Here is a 17,273-nt window from a genome sequence, read left to right on the forward strand (position 1 = left end):
GAAAATATTGCTTTCTATATATAGTTGGTTCACAAAGATGTACACTTGCATGTAACCTACTAAACATATTATATCACATTAGTAGGCACGTTGCGGTTCCGATGGCTAAATTTTAAAAAATGAAAATTTAACCGTATGATATGATCAATATACTTAAATACAGCTATGAAAAAAAATTCACATGTTTTCAATAAAGTTTGGGTCTCGATCCACACGGTCAAACCTAAACCAACGCCACTTATTACACAAAAACGCTCTTACATACCCTTATGTGACCTAGTTTGGTTGATTCTTCCACACACAAAACACTCACATTGATGAGATCTAACCACTTATATAAAACTTTAGGGACATTTACCTCCCGACGACAAGACTCCCCATAGGGAAGCATAATCGTAAATAGGGTTGACCACTTATATCGAGGACCAAACATTATCGGAAATATGTGATTTTTCAACCAAAGCCATATTTCATCATACCGATCACATCTTATTTCACAAGATTTTTGAAAATATTGCTTCCTATATATAGTTGGTTCATAAAGATGTACACTTGTATATAACCTATGATTTGATCCATTTGCAACTTCAAAACTTGATAATCTGTAGATTTTTTTTCACTATAGCTCGATCTGTTTTCCTCCAATTTTTCACTTAAGCGACAAAATATTTCGTCACTAAAGTCAAAAAGTTCTGTCGCTTAGGTTATTATATTATGCGACAAACACTTTCGTCGCTCCAAACTAAAGTTCCGTCGCTTTATTCTTAAATTCAAACGACAAAAGTCAATTCGTCGGTTAGGTGAAGGATATAATGCGATAAAAAATTTCGTCGCTTAAGAGCCAAAAGTTCGGTCGCTTTAGACTAAAACTAAAGCGACGAATGTAAATTTGTCGGTTAGGTGAAGGATATAATGCGACAAACAATTCCGTCGCTCAAGAGCCAAAAGTTCCGTCACTTTAGACTAAAACTAAAGTGCGACGAAATGTAATGTCGGTTAGGTTAAGGATGTAATGTGACAAACTTATTCGTCGCTTAAGTGTTAACTTTTTCGTCGCTACATAAATAATTTGGGACAAAAAGAATTTGTCGCCTTAGTAGGACCTGTGGCGACAAGCTTAGGCGACAAAAATATTTTGTCGCCCTAGAAAATTGTAGCGACAAAAAATTTATCTTCAGCGACGATATCTGTTTTCGTCGCTTAAGAGTTGCTTAAGCGACGAAATGTGAATGTACCCGTCGCTTAAGCCTTTTTTTCTACTAGTGACCAAATTCCTATTTCCTTTGCGATCTCTCTCGCTTAAGGTAAGATAATAAAAGACCCATTATCTTTTCGCGAAAAAAGATATAAACCTAAAAAAGAAATAACATTAAAAAACAAAATAATTACCTAAGCCCAACAAAGCCCAGCCAATATGGCTTGGAAGGAAACACTAGCAGCCATCACGCAACCTGTACCGCCGCCGACACCACTCCCATGAGACGCCGTCATTGCTGATCCATTGTGAAACCTACCTTCAGCGGCCAAACCAGGGAGGTAAAGCCGCCCTCCTAACACCACGCCGGCATCAATGGTGACGATGTGAGGAGGGAGAAAGGGATCTCCAGGTTTCCATTCAACGTCGGCAACAATACCTGCGTCGCCGTCCCACAACACCGTCGAGTAGTTCCTATCATGATCCACCACACAAGGCTCGTCCACCGCTACATTGATCTCAGCAACTCTCACCTTGAAAGCAAACAAAAAGAAACCACCATCAAGCACTCTAACACCCTCAGATGCCACATACATTAGCATCGTCTCCTGTCCAAAGCAACCCGTGATCCAGTTCACCAAGAAAGAATCGGCGCCGCCATCAGTCTTCCCAACAGAAGGAGAAGGAAAATCGCCAAAACTTGAACAAAGGGAGGACCAACGAGCACCCCCATAATTTTTAACGAGATAAAGAGTAAGAGATCCCTCTCTTAATCGAAGATACAAAGCCACTGCCAGTCTGAATTGATTGCCGCCAAGAAACCTTTCGAAGGAGACGGCATAGAGAGAGCATTTTTTTTGGATTTGTAAACATATATTAGCTATGTTCGTGATCAATGTCTCAAATTTTTTAATTAATTAAAGCATCCTACTGATTTGGGTTGAATGAATCTATGGGTATAGGTTTTTTCAGGCGTGAGGGGTCGAATGATTAAAGCATCTGTTAAGCTAAGAAGTTTGGTTGCCAGAACTTGTTGGGAAGAGCAATAGACGACGGAAAACCAGCCCGGCCATGGTGGCCATCGTCTACTTATCCGGCATCGAGATTCAGGTCAGGGAGGTCAAGGGAATTTTGGGGGAGGAAAGGGGCGCATGTCGCGTGTGTCAAGGTGAGGGCATAGTTTTGGAAAAAAGTTGATTCACCCATGAATAGGAATCAATACCACCTCCACCCTAAGGAATGAAAATGGAGAAATTTTTAAATGCTCCCGGAGGACCACGTGACAGTCTAACGTGGTCCTCCCTTACTAATTAAATTTTGACACGTGGATTTATTACAACTAAAATATAAACTAAGATTTTCTATATTTTGTGAAATGACCGTCATGAGTCTTTTATGAGTTTGGCCTAGGGTTTAGGATTTAAAAAATCAACAATAAACCCAAAATGATTTTTGACAAAATCGCTAAAATAGTTTTTTATCATGAAAATCCACATGTTAAAATTTGAATGGAATGGAGGACCATGTCAGATTGCCACATGGTCATTCGGGAGAAATTTTTCAGTGCTACGGGAGGATCAAGTGGCAGTCTGACGTGGTCCTACTTTCCAATCAAATTTAGACATGTAGATTTTCTTCATGAAAAATTATTTCAGCTATTTTATCAAAGACCATTTTAGGTTTTCTGTTGTTTTTTTAATACTAAACCCTAAGCCCTAAACCCCAAACCCTATACCCTAAACCCTATACCCTAAACCCTAACCCTAAACTTTAAACCCTATATCCTAGACCCTAGTTTGAACTTGCTAAATACCCATGAATGTCATTTCATAAAAAATAGAAAATATTTGTTTATATTTTAGTTATAAAAAATCCACATGTCTAAACTTGATTGGAATGTAGGACCACGTCAGACTGCCACGTGGTCCTCCCGTAGCATTTAAAAATTTCTCTTCATTCGGGAGCACTGAAAAATCAATGATTCTAGATTTTTTATCGTGGGATCTGTACAAGATTGATTCCCCCATGATGTTAGTAAACACCCATTTAGAGGAGAATGAGAATGGCTCTCTAGGGTAAACACCCATTTAGTAAACACCCTAAAGATTCATTCCCTTTTCCGGTTAGTAAATGCACCCTTTATGGCTTCTTAAGCCATTGTTTCATTTGGTTTTGATTTCTTTTTCGTGTAGCCAAGACTGCAGAAATCTTGAGAGTGATTAAGCCGAAAATGGTCAAATGGATGGAATATGAGCAAAAGGAGTATCGTGGAGATTAAGTGTTGGCCAAAAACATTGGATCAAGTCTCTCGCTCCATATAGTTAGTTCAATTAGAGGTTCAACTCTCCAACCACCAGAGATTTACTTGGAGTAAGTAACCTAAAAGTAGCAGGAACCTGAAAGAACTACTTTAGTAGGCAATCTGTCAACAAAGCTTGAAAGTGTTAAAAGGTCAGCTTCATTCGAGCAAGGAATAGGAGGCAGGAAGTGTATACATAAAGCTTCTAATGATTTCAATTTAGTATTAGCTCAGAATGAGTTAAAAATTAAACACAAAAAAGGTGGTTGCACACTTGCACACAAGACGAGGATGGGGCATAAACAGAGACCTCCTTGGAGATGCTCCTACAGCAAAGAACCAAATTCACTAATGTCCAGCTAGTTACGAAAAAAAAAAAAAAACCGGCTCCCTGTCACATCTCCTTGCCATTGGATGTACCCTTGGCATAGCATGTACCCTCGCCATCATCTTCAACTCCAGCTCTCTCCAGTGCTTTCAACTTTCTGTAACCAGTGTCGGTTCCAAATATCCTGAAAAATATTGCAAAGATTAAAGAGAGTAGACACTGAGAACTAGTTTCAGCACGCTGTTGGTTACTGGGAATACCATCTACTTGTTCACATGAGTCAAATCCATACTAATAACAATGGTTGGATAAAATCCTTGTAAAAAAAAAAACTAAAAGAGGACGAACACCAAATCATCTCATGCCTTTCACAGACTACAGGTCTCAGTGCCAAGCTCGTCTTGTTGAAAATAAACAGGAGCCAATTCAATTCTTGGATAGTTTTAGGAATTTCAGCACAAGGTTTGTTTTTATGTTAAAGACAAAAGAGGTGCAGTTTAAAGAAACTTGCCAGTGCAACAGACCAGATATCATTCGTAACAGCTAAGTTACAAAAAATGCTCATTCACAAACTATATTCCTTGTGTTACTTTTCTTTTACAGATTGAGACCAATGAGAACGTATATCATTCATAACAAACTTAAAGTCCATCAGATGCTTAATCACTACACTAAATTCCTTGAGCTACTCATCTTATACAGACTAAACTGAACAATCAATTGACAGAATACGAGTAAGAAGATCAATTCATATTATGATCCATCTTTTGAATATGAAGATTAATATAGAATATTCTATTCCTTATGCTTCAAAAGCAATATACCAAATACTTACCTGTCCATGTAGATAAAAGTTGATGAATAGTTGCCAGACTTGGTATAAAGCAAACGGTGATGATAGTCATGAAAATCAGCACTGGATAATAATAGAACAACAATTTCAGCCACAGAAGGAATATATCAATAAAGATTGTATTAATACTACTAGGAGAAGAAGAGGAATAGTTTAACTACCCTCCATATAGAGGTACGAAGTTGGAGAAACTCCATGGGAAATGGTAACCACAATGTGCCTCAACCGTCTCCAGCACTCTGAGTACCATCCATAACCACAGAGTGATCAAATGAGGCCCTGTTATGGCAGGACCAAGAATTGTAGCAAAGCCAAGGAATAATATCTCAGCTGGGTGAGCATATTCAGAAGTCAGTCCGAAAGGTGTAGCATATCTGTACACATACAAAAATCCACAAATAAGCATATGCAAAAAATGCAGCAGAAAATTGAGATGAACATTATTAAGAACTATCAGGAAACAATAAGTTTACTTTTAACTCTCACTTAATTGAGATGAACATTATTAAGAACTATCAGGACCCAATAAAGTTTACTTCCAACTCTCACTTACTCGTGATGAACACTGTGCACATGCTTGTACAACCATTTTGTATGTAGAACCCTATGTCCCCAATAGAATACGAAATCCTCCAGGATGAAGTAGAAAATTATCTGCGTTGAAACCACTTTCCTGCAAAAACATATGCAGTATTTCAGTAATTACGCAGTTTAGAGTTTTAACTGTTCAGAAAGATAGAAAGGTAACTTCTTTTATTTTGAGTTGTAGCATCAGATTCCACAATTATCTAAGTTATATGCTCTAGCATATAAAGAACCTGAAAATACCAGGACGGCAATGGAAGACTACTTTGCATCCCCATGAATTTGAAGACAGGATAGGAAGCAATCATAACTGGCAGATTGACACAAAAATGATATAGCAGTAGGCGAGTGATACATTTCTCCTGAGCTGCTGGGCTGTTACTTTTTGCCTGCACAAAACCAGAATTAAGTTATGAAACTTTTTAAGACAGTTAGCCATGACGTAAAGACCATTGAGTAGTGTAAGTTGGAGAAGAAGATGGTTGACCATTATCAAAACTAATGCTTCCTAATCTGCAGGTATATATTCTCTAGAAATCACTAGAGCAAGGAAGGCACACCTGAATCTTGTACTTGCTTAACCATCCTGCCCTCTCAAGATATATAAAAGGAAGTCCAGATAAGAAGAAAACACTCTCATGGAGAAAGAAACTTCCTAGGCATGCCAGTTGAAAGTCGTTGAAGTTTGTGATGAGATACTGCATAATAAGCAAGAAGAATACCACAATGTCAGAGAAAGATAAGATAGCAATAGAGACCATCACAAGCATGAAGTGGGAAAAGTCTCATTCCAGTGTCCAGACCACAGAAGTTTGCTAGAGAAAAATGCACATTTCCCTTCCATTTGGAAGGGGAAAGCGTACGTCTACCAATAGTTAAGAGTTTATTCAGGCTAATCATATACATAACCAAATTTTAAGACAGACCCAGCATAATTAAAAGAACCAAATGAAAAGAACAGTAATTGCAATCATTTAGCAGCTAGAGTATAGTGAAACCTCCCTAAACAGAGTGTTTCTTTAACCCAGGATGTAGATCTCAATTCATGTGATTCAGTTCATTGTCTTTCCTTACATATGTATCTGTAAACGCAACCTTAAGTGGTAGTGGCCACAATGTACAGCTAAATCCAAGATCGCCTGTCCAGATATCAAACTTACGTTCCTGGCATCTGCAGTACCTATTGAACAATACTCTATATCGCTTCACATCCAAGCATAGTTTAACTACAAACTGCATGAAGCTGCTTCTTTTTCTAAGGGCACATTACTTTAGAAAGCACATCCAAACCCAGCATAATGGTAACTACCAATCAAAACAACAAATCCCCTCGGTCGAAATCAATCAATGCACTGAACACACCAAATCGTTTGACCAAAAATCCTCAGTTTGAATAAAGTATCACCAAATCCACACCTGAAATCACACTTGAGCACCTGATGCTGCACTCATGTCACTTTCCACAGTCCATCTCACATACAAAATTGAAAAAAGAAAAGAAAAAAAAACCAACACCCACAACATCAAAATCCAAATGCACTAGCCAGATCACAATCATTGCATCATGCCACACCACACCAAAAAATAAGAGAGAAACCAATTATGACCCATCACACCCATATTCCACCATTACACATAAACACACACAAATGACAAATGGGTTCTCAGATTCAAAGTGCAAGAAATCCCCAGCCCAAAAATCAAATCTTGGTCCAAGATCAATAAACAAAGCAAGAAAAGATTAAGCCTTTCGTCGAAAAGTAAACAAAGGGTGACGAAAAAAGTCGTACCCGCCAGCCAGATTCAACAATGGAAGCCATGAAAGCTTGACAGGGAAGCAGGAGGAGGAGCTGAGAGGAATGAAGGAGGTATGGAGAAGTGTCTCCTCTATTAATGAGAGTGAGAGAAGAAGGTGAGAGAGCCTCAGTAGACACCGCACGAGATATGAGAGCGGTACAGACTGTCAGGGCCTCAGGGGAATCTGGGTTCTTTATGATTCGGAGGCCTTTTGTTTATATACCAAATTGCGATGGTGCTGACGAGAGGAGTCAGACCGTGCACGTCTGCCCCTACTATGTGGTCTTTTGGTGCTTTCAGTGTGCCCAATTGCCCGATTTCTTTCTGTGACCAGAAAAGAAAAAACAAAAACAAAAAAACAAACGGTCAGACATACATATAATGTGCGTGTAACGTATTTTTCGAATAGATCACACACATGAAATCAACCAAAATAAACATGAAACACAGAGAGATGTTACGACTTACGAATGATAAAAAGCTAGCCTGCAACATAATTGAGGACAAATAATTAGTTGCTTAAAAAAAAAATCGAATCAATTTCAACCGGTTCGTAGATAAACAAGTCACTAATTTCCATATAATTTCCATATTTTTTAGTAAAATGCTCATTTGTTAAGTCATTTTGGTTGTTCACATTAGCTTTCAGTGGTGCTTTTATTAAGTAACCTTTGTGATGATACTAGTGTGAAGAGATATCCTTATTAGCTAAGGGAGTATATGCCAAGTGAGGCTTCCTCACAATTTACATACTGATGTGAGACACCAAGTGCTTATTGCTTTTTTATTTTATCTTTCCATGAGCATGAGAGCGTGACCCTGTGAGGTATATGTCGATCTCTACTATGACAGGGTAGCTTGGGTGTTGGTCTATGGGTTGCATGCAAAACGTGAGCCCTATCATGTCACGTAAAGCGTATACAGAGTCCTTATTTATGTTTACCGGTATGTAATATACTTGGATATAAATTTGTCGATCATCATTATTTGCCAACCAAAGTGTCAACTCTCTTAATTTATTGACACATGCTCATTTTATCATGAAGAATAAAGTCAAACTTGGTATCTACAAAACTACACCTATACGGTTGAGTGCCCATAATGGATAGGTATGGTCTCATGGTTGGGCCGAGTTTGCACGTTTTGTTAGGGTTTGACACTTGGGCTTAAGTTTGGGTTGTTGTTCCTGGATTAGGACTGCTCATTTTAATATATTAACCTCTTTGCTTGCTTATAAGAAATATTGTAGATTACCCTGATGAGTTTAACAACTTGAAACCATGAGGTATAAAGGTAATGGTTCTTCACTATGTATACTTCTTGTAGAACTAGTAACGATCCTTGTGACCTCAATTGAGTTTTTTTCTTCTTCTTTTGTTTATGCTAAATGACTACTGCATAGAAGACCCTCTACAACAACCAGCTCCAAAAAGATCAAAGATCTCAATTGAGTTAGAATGAAGCCTTTGTCTCGAAAATTTTAAGATGTTCAAGTCCTCAACTCTCAACTGTTCAACGCATATCGGACTTATTAGAGAAGTATGTCCACCAAGTCATTATAACAATACCAACAATGAAAGAATTCAGACCTATACCATTACCATTTCTGGAACCTACTTCAATCATTCCAACTTCTTCATTTAAATTTCATAATGGGATTTGAGCTTTCCTATTGCCCGTAGGGTCACTTGAAGCTTGTAGGTAAGAAAAAGAAATTGACATTACTTGTTCCTTCTCAACTTTATCCCTCAATTTGCTTACGAGTTATAACCCGTTCCAAATCTCTCCTCGGCTGAAGATAAACATAATCCCTTCCCTGTCTCCTCTATTTCTGAAACCAACCAACCACAGCAAGATCCTGGTGCGGTGGATTACATGCAATGCCATATTTGAGAATTCCAGCAGATCTGGCAAGCTCCAACCTACACTCTGTGATGAGTCTATTGTCTTCAAATTCTGCTAAAAGTCCTCAAGACAACTCCGACCTCATTGCCTATCCAGGGACCTTATCCTAACAGAGAATGCTGGACTGGCGCTTACAGAATAAAGATGCTTTTATGGCAAGGAAAAATCAGATCTGTTCAGTCTCTGGTTAAGGAACTGGTACCTGGTGTTTCTTGCAGAATACTGTCCAATTTCTAGAATAAATGAATGGGAACCAGATGAAAATGAATTTATGCAAAACCAAGAATAAAGATCTGGATACAGGAAATGTCTATTTTAGTTCTCTTTCAGACTTTCAGTAGTACACAAATAAAACAAATTCAAGCACATTCTCAAGGTTTTACTCAACTCAACTAAATAAATACTCTTACCGTACATTTTGGAAACCAAAATCTTAAATAAAGTTTACAAAGAGGATGGGAGCAAAACATTATAGAAAATATAGCTAAACATTCTTAATGCCAACATCTTTATAAAATTAAGAGAACAGAGGGGAACACAAAAGAAAGGAGTCTAATTCGCCCTGGGTGTGGCCCATTCAACCCGGAGGATGAGATTATCATAACCATAACCATTCAATTTGTTGATGGCTCTTTGGGCATCTTCCCTGTTCACAAAGTTAACAAAACCAAATCCTCTGCTAACTTGGGTGTCTTTATCAAGAGCAACATAAACACGGCTAACGGCACCAAAAGGTCTGAAAAGTTCAAGCAAATCAGGCTCTCGTGTATCCTCAGATAGGTTGGTGACACGAACAGAATTCTCATCATTCCTTCGTCTCATATCAGTTCCAGTCCTCTCTGCCCCTGCTCTTAAGCCTGGAGGAACATATGTACTCTTGCCAGAGCCAGGAACTGCACTTGTTGCATCTGATGTAGGAGCTTTATCACTAAAAGCGCCTGTCTGTGGGGCAAGATCTTTGTATGGGCACTGTGCACTCCAGTGGTCACCCTTCTTACCACATACCCTACAAAGCTTGAGACTAGTCCCTCCTTTGCCAAGTTGTGCCAAAGAGTCTCCTGCGTTCTTCGTTTCTTCTGCCTTGGTACCTGTTTGAAGTTCAACAATTATGTGCAGAAAATTAAAAACTGGGGTGGCATGACAAAACAGTAAAAATCAGTTATTACATGGCATAGAATAATAGCACATATATGAGTGTCATAAGAAAAGCAAAAACACATCTTTGATGAAAAACATAAAACCAGAAGCTGCAATACAATGAGCATCAAGTTACATTATATAAGGAAATACAAGTTCTGCATCAAGCAGAGAGAAAAATGAACGGAAATGTAACCAGAATCAACTTGATCTTTAAACTCTGGTATTATATTTCTTCCCTGAACCCAAAACAAGCATATAACGTCCACAAAAATCTAAATCAAACAGGCTTCTCAGCACATTGATAAATTCCCCAAACAGGCATGAGAAAAAGACACAAGGTAACGTAGACAGACTGCTCAGTCATACACTAAAATGCCATCTCTCATATAAACAAAGACACAAAGGGAACACTGCATAGGAAAAGAACCACACCAAGGAAAAGTGACAGAAAGAAAAAGACAATAGTTAGTCATGTTAAAGGCATTGAGCAGTGTCTTTGCCCTCAATCAATCTTCCAATCCAAGTAACAATATCCAGATAACATTCCTCAAAATTCCCAGAGCAAACCATTTCCAATCAACAAGTTTACTATTTCAATCCACTCATTCAGATATTGCAAGCGAAGAAAACGAAAAACATTCCTTTAAAATTTAGATGAGCAAGAAGAAAACGAAAAACTTTCCTTTAAAATTTAGATGAGCAAGAGAAAGCAAAGGACAACGGTAAAAACTGGTAGTGTCATTAAGTAATTTCCTTTCCTTTCCATCTTCCAAAGCACTACCGATCTAATTCAATTGGAGCACAACTCGTCCAATGTCAAAAACTAAAATCTATAACAAAGACTTTCCAACACACAAAACAAATTCCAGATAATGTTCCTGATAAACACTCAAACAGCAAATATCAACCAGTTTTACTTCCATTCCCCATTCATATGCTACAGACACAAAAGACACTAATTTCCTTTGAACTAGATTAAGAATAGTGATTTCACTAAACATTTTCCACACCCTCCATCCCTCAGTCTTGAACAAAACGTCCTACTCCAATAGCGTTTCAGTTCTCCCAATAGCAAATTCATCCCAAAACCCCGTAAACTTGCACGAATTTAATTCCAACTATTCATAAGAGAAACACACAACAACAAAAAAAAAGACTGAAACTTTGTCAAAAATAAAAAACCAAACTTTCCAAAATCATTGAACAAACTATTTTCAATGATCAATACCCACAATGCATACAATACGTATCAACCGAAATTTAACATTTATAACATGCAAAAACAAAACGAAGTAAAATTTATCCAAAACAAAAGGAAGGCCATACCAAGAGCCCTAGGGCGTTCAAGGAGGATCTCTTCAGTGGAGACCATGGTGAGCCTGGCGCCGACGTCCTCATGAACGGCGTCGCCGAATTTGGGCCAGGAGCGGCGCTCGACGGCGCGCTTGCTCAGGCGAGCGTTGGCGAGCTTCCGTGTGCGAGTGATGGTGGTGATCTTGACCTTATTGCCCTCGTCGTTGAATTTGTATTCAATCACCTTCTTGATGCCGTTCTCGTCGGGCCCAATCACCTGCTTCGGCGGCAGGAGGAAGTCCAGGTCCTCGCCGTCGTCCTCGTCGAGCTCGCCCCATCGGATCTTCGCCGGTTGGTTGGCTGAGCCTGGTCGCACTAAAGCCATGGCTGCGCGCCTCCGGTGAGAGAAATGAGATTGGTTTTTTGAGCTGGGAGAGGCTGTGAGATTTTTTAGGTTTTGCTCTAAAACCTCTGATTGCCTACTCTCTCTGCTTTTATTTTATTTTTTTACTTTTTACATTTTTTGTTTTTACCTTTTGGAAACGAAAAATTACTAAAATGAGTAACTGATGGTCAATGCCTTGTTGGTAGAAACTTCAACCATAGCTAAAAACTCTAGAGAATTTCGAGATTTTCAGCTTCTTTTTGGGTGCATCCAAAACATGGTTTGAACAAAATAGGTAGAGCTATTTTGTCCTAACATTTTGATAAATTCTTTATGAGATTTTTCATACATATATCACTAATATCAGTCCATCAACATCTACCATAAACTCATGAAGTCCGGTAGCAATTGAAGATCAAAAGTTGATGTTTAGGTCTTTGATTTAGCTAGTGAAGGTTAATTGCTTTCTAGTGTAATCGTCTACTTTTTTGGACGGCTTTTGTGGTTTTTTCCCTTTTAGTATTAGTGTAGGAGAATAAAAAGTCTACTCTTGATCTTGTATTGGAGTTCACTTCTGTCTGACCTAGCAATAGTTGGTCGTATGACTCAATGTCAATGAAGTTATTCATTTACCTCAAAAAAAAATAAAGAAAATAAAGATCAAAAGTGTTCATGGACTCATATCTTATTTCACAAATTTCACTTATTAAGAAAATCAATCCAAGTTTCAATTCCTAAATAGTGTTGGCCTCTCACTATCCAAGCTTCATAGATTCAATCTCAACAACATACCAAACAAGTCAACAAATAAAACAGTGAAGAAAACATTCGAAAATGCATGGTCGAAAAAATCCTCAAAATGCAACCATTTTTCCATTGGATCGATCATTAGCCTTCACCACCACCGCCGTCCATGGAAGAAATGTTGGCAGTACTCACCATAACAACAGCGGCAGCGCCGACACCAGTGCTTGAGGCAGCAGTAGTACCAGCTGCATCGGTGTTGCCTTCACCATGATCATCATTATGAGCCGTTGACACGACGTGCCCTCCTCTTCTCTTGCCGTGCTGGAGACGAGAGCTGGAATGGGATTCGTCTTCGTGCTTCTCTTGATCTTTCCCTTCTTTGGGTTTCCAGGCAGGGATGCAGAAGCAGATGGTTTTCCTGCTCTTCATTACTGAACGAATGAAAGATCATCACCAAAACATCACATTACTTATAGAATTGCCCAAGTGCTCAACATGATTTTCTTATTTAACATGAATATATGTTAACTTTATCATTTTGTATTCTTCCATTTTCCAAATGAGTGCAACGTTTCTTTTTACCAACCACATGTGATTGGTGCCACACCTTTGTTCATATCCAATTATTCATTACTTACATTAATGATTGCTCATCACATTGCCAGCTTTGAGACAAATGATCAATTTCCAGTTTCCTTTTCCAACCAGGACAAATCAAATCAAGGGAATGACATGTATATTGTGTGCAAATCTGTTTCAATTTCGAATCTTATTTTCTTAATTAATTAGTTTCTCGACATTAATTTCAAAGTACCTAAGAAAATACTTTTGATATCATGTTTTATACGAAAATTATCATACTGTATGTCTAAATTAAACTACTCCCAGATCGAGGTGCTCTATGTCATTTTCTCTATATCTATGAACTTAAAGCTATGAAAAATTTATACACAAGCTAGAGGAAGAGGTCAAATTCGTGTCGAAAAGAAGAGCACAAGGTGAATTTTTTTGTCTATGACCAGTCCAAACTCCAAACGATACAATAATGAAGCATAAACAATATTCACAGATAAGATGATTTTCCTTCCGGATCACTAATTTCGCCTCTTCGCAAATAGTACTGGGCATAATGGTTATAGATAATTAGATATGAAATGATAAAAGATACTGTCAAAGGTTCTTTGGAAAGTTGATATGGACAAATCCATTTGTTTTAATCCTATTAAAGAGGCTCAGAGATGAGGATTTTCTGGTAAGCAAATCATAAGATTTTGAAGGCATACATCAAGGAGAAATGGTGACAGGCACCAACTGTGTGGGGCTTGCAGCCTCAATTATACGCCAACTTTTATCTTCAATTATGTGATTTATGTCCACTTAGTCAGTGTTCGGACCGAGGTTCACGAGAGTATCCAGAAGCTAAACCAGACTAATCTCTCATGGCAGACACACAAATCCAAATGCCTCTTAAACCTGCTGGCCACAAACTTGTGGGAATTGAGACTTGCATTCTAGACACGAGGGTTTTATACTAGATAGTTCAACCAACTTTACCACATGAAATGATTATATTTTTGTCTCTCTGATATCTTAGTCCGAACAATTTTTTAACGGAATGAATAAACTCCTTGATTACTAACCGTTGTACGTCAAGCTAGAGTCAATGAGTAACCCAATAACACACAACAATCACATTTAGCTATTATTCAAAAATTCGCTCCAAAATCCATATACCAAGCACATGATAATGCAGTACATATACATGTCCTCCCTAGAGATTTCTTAGCATCTCGTGTTGGTCACTCTTGTATGAATTGCTGAAATTGTTCACTGAATCCAAGATTTGCCATAAGAAGGCTGACAAGAGTAAGAAGCTCTCCGCCACACCTAAGTTGTCGAACATGCTCCTTCCATCCACATTGGCTTGCTGAGTAACACAACATCTCTATCCACACATCACCTATTATATACCATTTTTGTTCATAGTTCCATCCTTGTGACTGCAATTTTTCCGCAAGCCAACACCCTTGTGTCAAGACTGTCTTGCTTCCCATATTCGAATCTGTCCCACTACCATCTGAATCCAACTCTCTGCACATTTCAGACAACACTTGATGACCGCCGGCTTCACCTTTACTTATGATTTGTCTTCTCTGTCTAAAAAACTCTCTGGCCTGTGCGCAGGTGTCCTTAAACCTTACATGCCCACTCCCCTTTGGCAGCAAGAAGGGCTGCATGACAAGAATATACATCATATAGTCCGACAATAACTTGCTCATCACATGAGATTTGTACTCATGATGATCAGGGTGTTTTTGTTCATTGTAGAAGCATAAGTCTGTTGCAATGTGCCAAATATGAATGGTCTTCTCCAACGGTACATGTTCACCCATGGTCCAATAGAATTCGGTATAAATATTCAGCCTTTGCAACGCATGATTACCTTTCCAACTCAAGACATCCCTAATTTAATCATACTTTGATGCTGGATCTCTTTCTTCATTAACATGATTTCTAGCATCTTGAAGTTTCTGAAAGATAAGCTCTTTCATTCTGAAAGGGACTTTTTCATGAGATGTATGTCGATACTTTTCATACATCTCGAAGATACCAAGGAGCCTTAGAAATCCATGCCACTTCAGGGGTTTCTCTTTTACACAAAAGTCGATAAGACTAAATTGTGCCATGGATTCAGACCACCTCTTGCGATGACTTAGGATTGACAGTAAGGAATTCATTCCTTTGAAGATCCAACCTGCGAGCATATTTTTTTTCCTGCTTAACCAGTATAATGTCCAGTAGTCTGTGGAAAGTAGTAGGGCAATGCCATATGGTTCAAGAGTAATAGCTCCAACAAACAACAAGTATGTGAGGGCTATGTCAATGGTGAAATAGAGCTTCTTATTAATCACGAGACCAAAGATAAGAAATGTTGAGATGTAACTAAGCATGCAGATGGACCGGAAGATGATACCTTTGAAAGAGTATACCATGGTTGCCTTGGTGTATAGAAGATCATACATAAAACCAAGCTCAATCTCTACTACTTTGAAGTAGTCTTCTGATGAACTTCCCACAATCAAAGGATAACTGTTTTCACTATCAAAAAAGTCAATGGTGAGATCTGCGTAAAGGCGCACGAACACCTTTTTGAACATCACACAGGCTTGATGAATTAATGTGGCTTCTAAAGCACTAGGTTTTCGCTCCTCTGCCAAATCTTCGGAGCTCATTTTCCAAAAACTTAACCTGCTTCTTAGATCATCCTCTACTTCTTTTTCCTCGGCGTCATTACGGAAACTACTAACATGAGCATTACCATGATCAGTATTAGGCGCCGACAAGTTTCTGTATCTGTCCCTGGTTGTAGACCGCAGGACCCAAGTCCTCTCTCCATACTTGATTATTCCAGCAATAAACATCGATATTGATAGAAGTGAGAGCTGGTACGTGCTAGCTGTCCATTATCTTAAGAATATGTATAAAGCAACCGCGACTTGGACTAGTAACCCCAAGAGATGCCTTAACCAGAGCTCATTGTCCTCGAGTGAATACGCAGTGATGCTGTCTGGGCCACCAAGGTGCACAAGAAGAAACGGTGTCCAAAACGCCATGATCATCGGGCTGTTTGGATGCGAGGAATTCCCTTGGTTACAATCTCTTCGGAAGCTTGAGATCACCCCAAGTGCGACAGTAGCAACCCAGTCCGCTGATAAGTAGGCTATCCATGTGAAAATTTTCACCGAGTTTCTACTACTGAACTTTCTCCGGCTTCCAAAGTGTACAAGAACAATTTGTAGGCAGAGGCTGCTTAGAACCATTATCCGGACATCCCATTCGTTCCATAGTTTGTCCAAATTTTCGGGAATAATTTGCAACGTCGTCCTCATATGTAAGTGGCTGCTTGAAATTCGATTTGTTTTTAGTACTGAGCAATGAGAGGATCAGAGTTGGAAAGAAGCTAGGAATGGTGATGTTCATGAAATCATAAATCTAGCTTGCCACTGGATTTCCAGGTATGAATACAAAACATCCAAACCTTATTCTTCTTTTTTGCTATTAGTCTGTAGTCGTTGCTACGAATTAGTCTGTTCCGTAGTTGCCTTGACCATTCCTCGACACGGTAGAACTAAATTTTTTTTTTTAAAAAAAAAAATTAAATAAATAAAGGACAGAAAACCACTTGGTATTTGTTATCTTGATTAGGTCATTCACTCATGCATTGTTCATGACGTAACAACGTGTCAATGTCAACAATGACCTTATTGAACAAGGTTTACTAATGGAAATTCTTATATGCATGACGTGTATTTACATGATATAATCTTAACTGTTCATAACAATTCATATGTTTGATTACCATGTTTCTATATTATTTCCTCTAATCTTTATCATCCATGTATGTATGTGAAGATACACACTATGTATTGAAGATACTCTCGGTTTACTAATTAGTTGTTGCATTTTCATTTGGCTCAACCTCGTCCTAATTACTAACCCATCTTCTCGAAAGAAAAAACGTCCTAACCCATCTCATATTTCATGCGGTCCATGCTGGATTAGAGGCTTCGTGGAGATGTTGACACGACCCACCCCGAATTTCACCCTGAAACCCGGAGTAACTCGTGCGGGGACCACCTCTAAGAAAGATATTACCGAAAAATCAGCATAACCTCCCTTGAAAATGGACAACCCTTCCTAACGAAAACCTGCAAACACTTCCAAAAATTTTTAATCCAACCTTAA

General features: G+C 38.6%; 3 protein-coding genes across 4 annotated transcripts; all 3 read right to left on the bottom strand.

The window, feature by feature from the left end:
• Positions 1-3,875: 3,875 nt before the first annotated feature.
• Positions 3,876-7,104, bottom strand: LOC101303960 (methylsterol monooxygenase 2-2-like). Its single transcript, XM_004291465.1, has 7 exons — positions 7,051-7,104; positions 5,821-5,958; positions 5,504-5,649; positions 5,229-5,348; positions 4,837-5,049; positions 4,658-4,738; positions 3,876-4,006 (listed from the first exon to the last, which is right to left on the bottom strand). Exons 1-7 carry the CDS (start codon positions 7,078-7,080, stop codon positions 3,889-3,891), a joined length of 846 nt encoding a protein of 281 aa, XP_004291513.1. The 5' UTR covers positions 7,081-7,104; the 3' UTR covers positions 3,876-3,888.
• Positions 7,105-9,236: 2,132 nt separating this feature from the next.
• On the bottom strand, positions 9,237-11,853 carry LOC101304537 (eukaryotic translation initiation factor 3 subunit G-like). 2 transcript variants are annotated; one of them, XM_004291468.1, is made up of 2 exons: positions 11,429-11,853; positions 9,237-10,050 (listed from the first exon to the last, which is right to left on the bottom strand). In XM_004291468.1, the coding sequence occupies exons 1-2, from the start codon at positions 11,778-11,780 to the stop codon at positions 9,515-9,517; spliced, it is 888 nt and encodes a 295-aa protein (XP_004291516.1). In that variant the 5' UTR covers positions 11,781-11,853; the 3' UTR covers positions 9,237-9,514. The 2 variants fall into 2 exon arrangements, with proteins under 2 accessions (XP_004291516.1, XP_004291515.1); XM_004291467.1 differs by having other exon boundaries at positions 9,237-10,089.
• Positions 11,854-14,326: 2,473 nt separating this feature from the next.
• Positions 14,327-16,417, bottom strand: LOC101310866. The gene is made up of 3 exons (XM_004292974.1): positions 16,019-16,417; positions 15,502-15,970; positions 14,327-14,970 (listed from the first exon to the last, which is right to left on the bottom strand). Exons 1-3 carry the CDS (start codon positions 16,415-16,417, stop codon positions 14,327-14,329), a joined length of 1,512 nt encoding a protein of 503 aa, XP_004293022.1.
• Between the last annotated feature and the right edge of the window lie 856 nt (positions 16,418-17,273).

This window comes from Fragaria vesca, linkage group LG2 (genome assembly GCF_000184155.1).
Source record: "Fragaria vesca subsp. vesca linkage group LG2, FraVesHawaii_1.0, whole genome shotgun sequence".
NCBI classification, from domain to species: domain Eukaryota; kingdom Viridiplantae; phylum Streptophyta; class Magnoliopsida; order Rosales; family Rosaceae; genus Fragaria; species Fragaria vesca.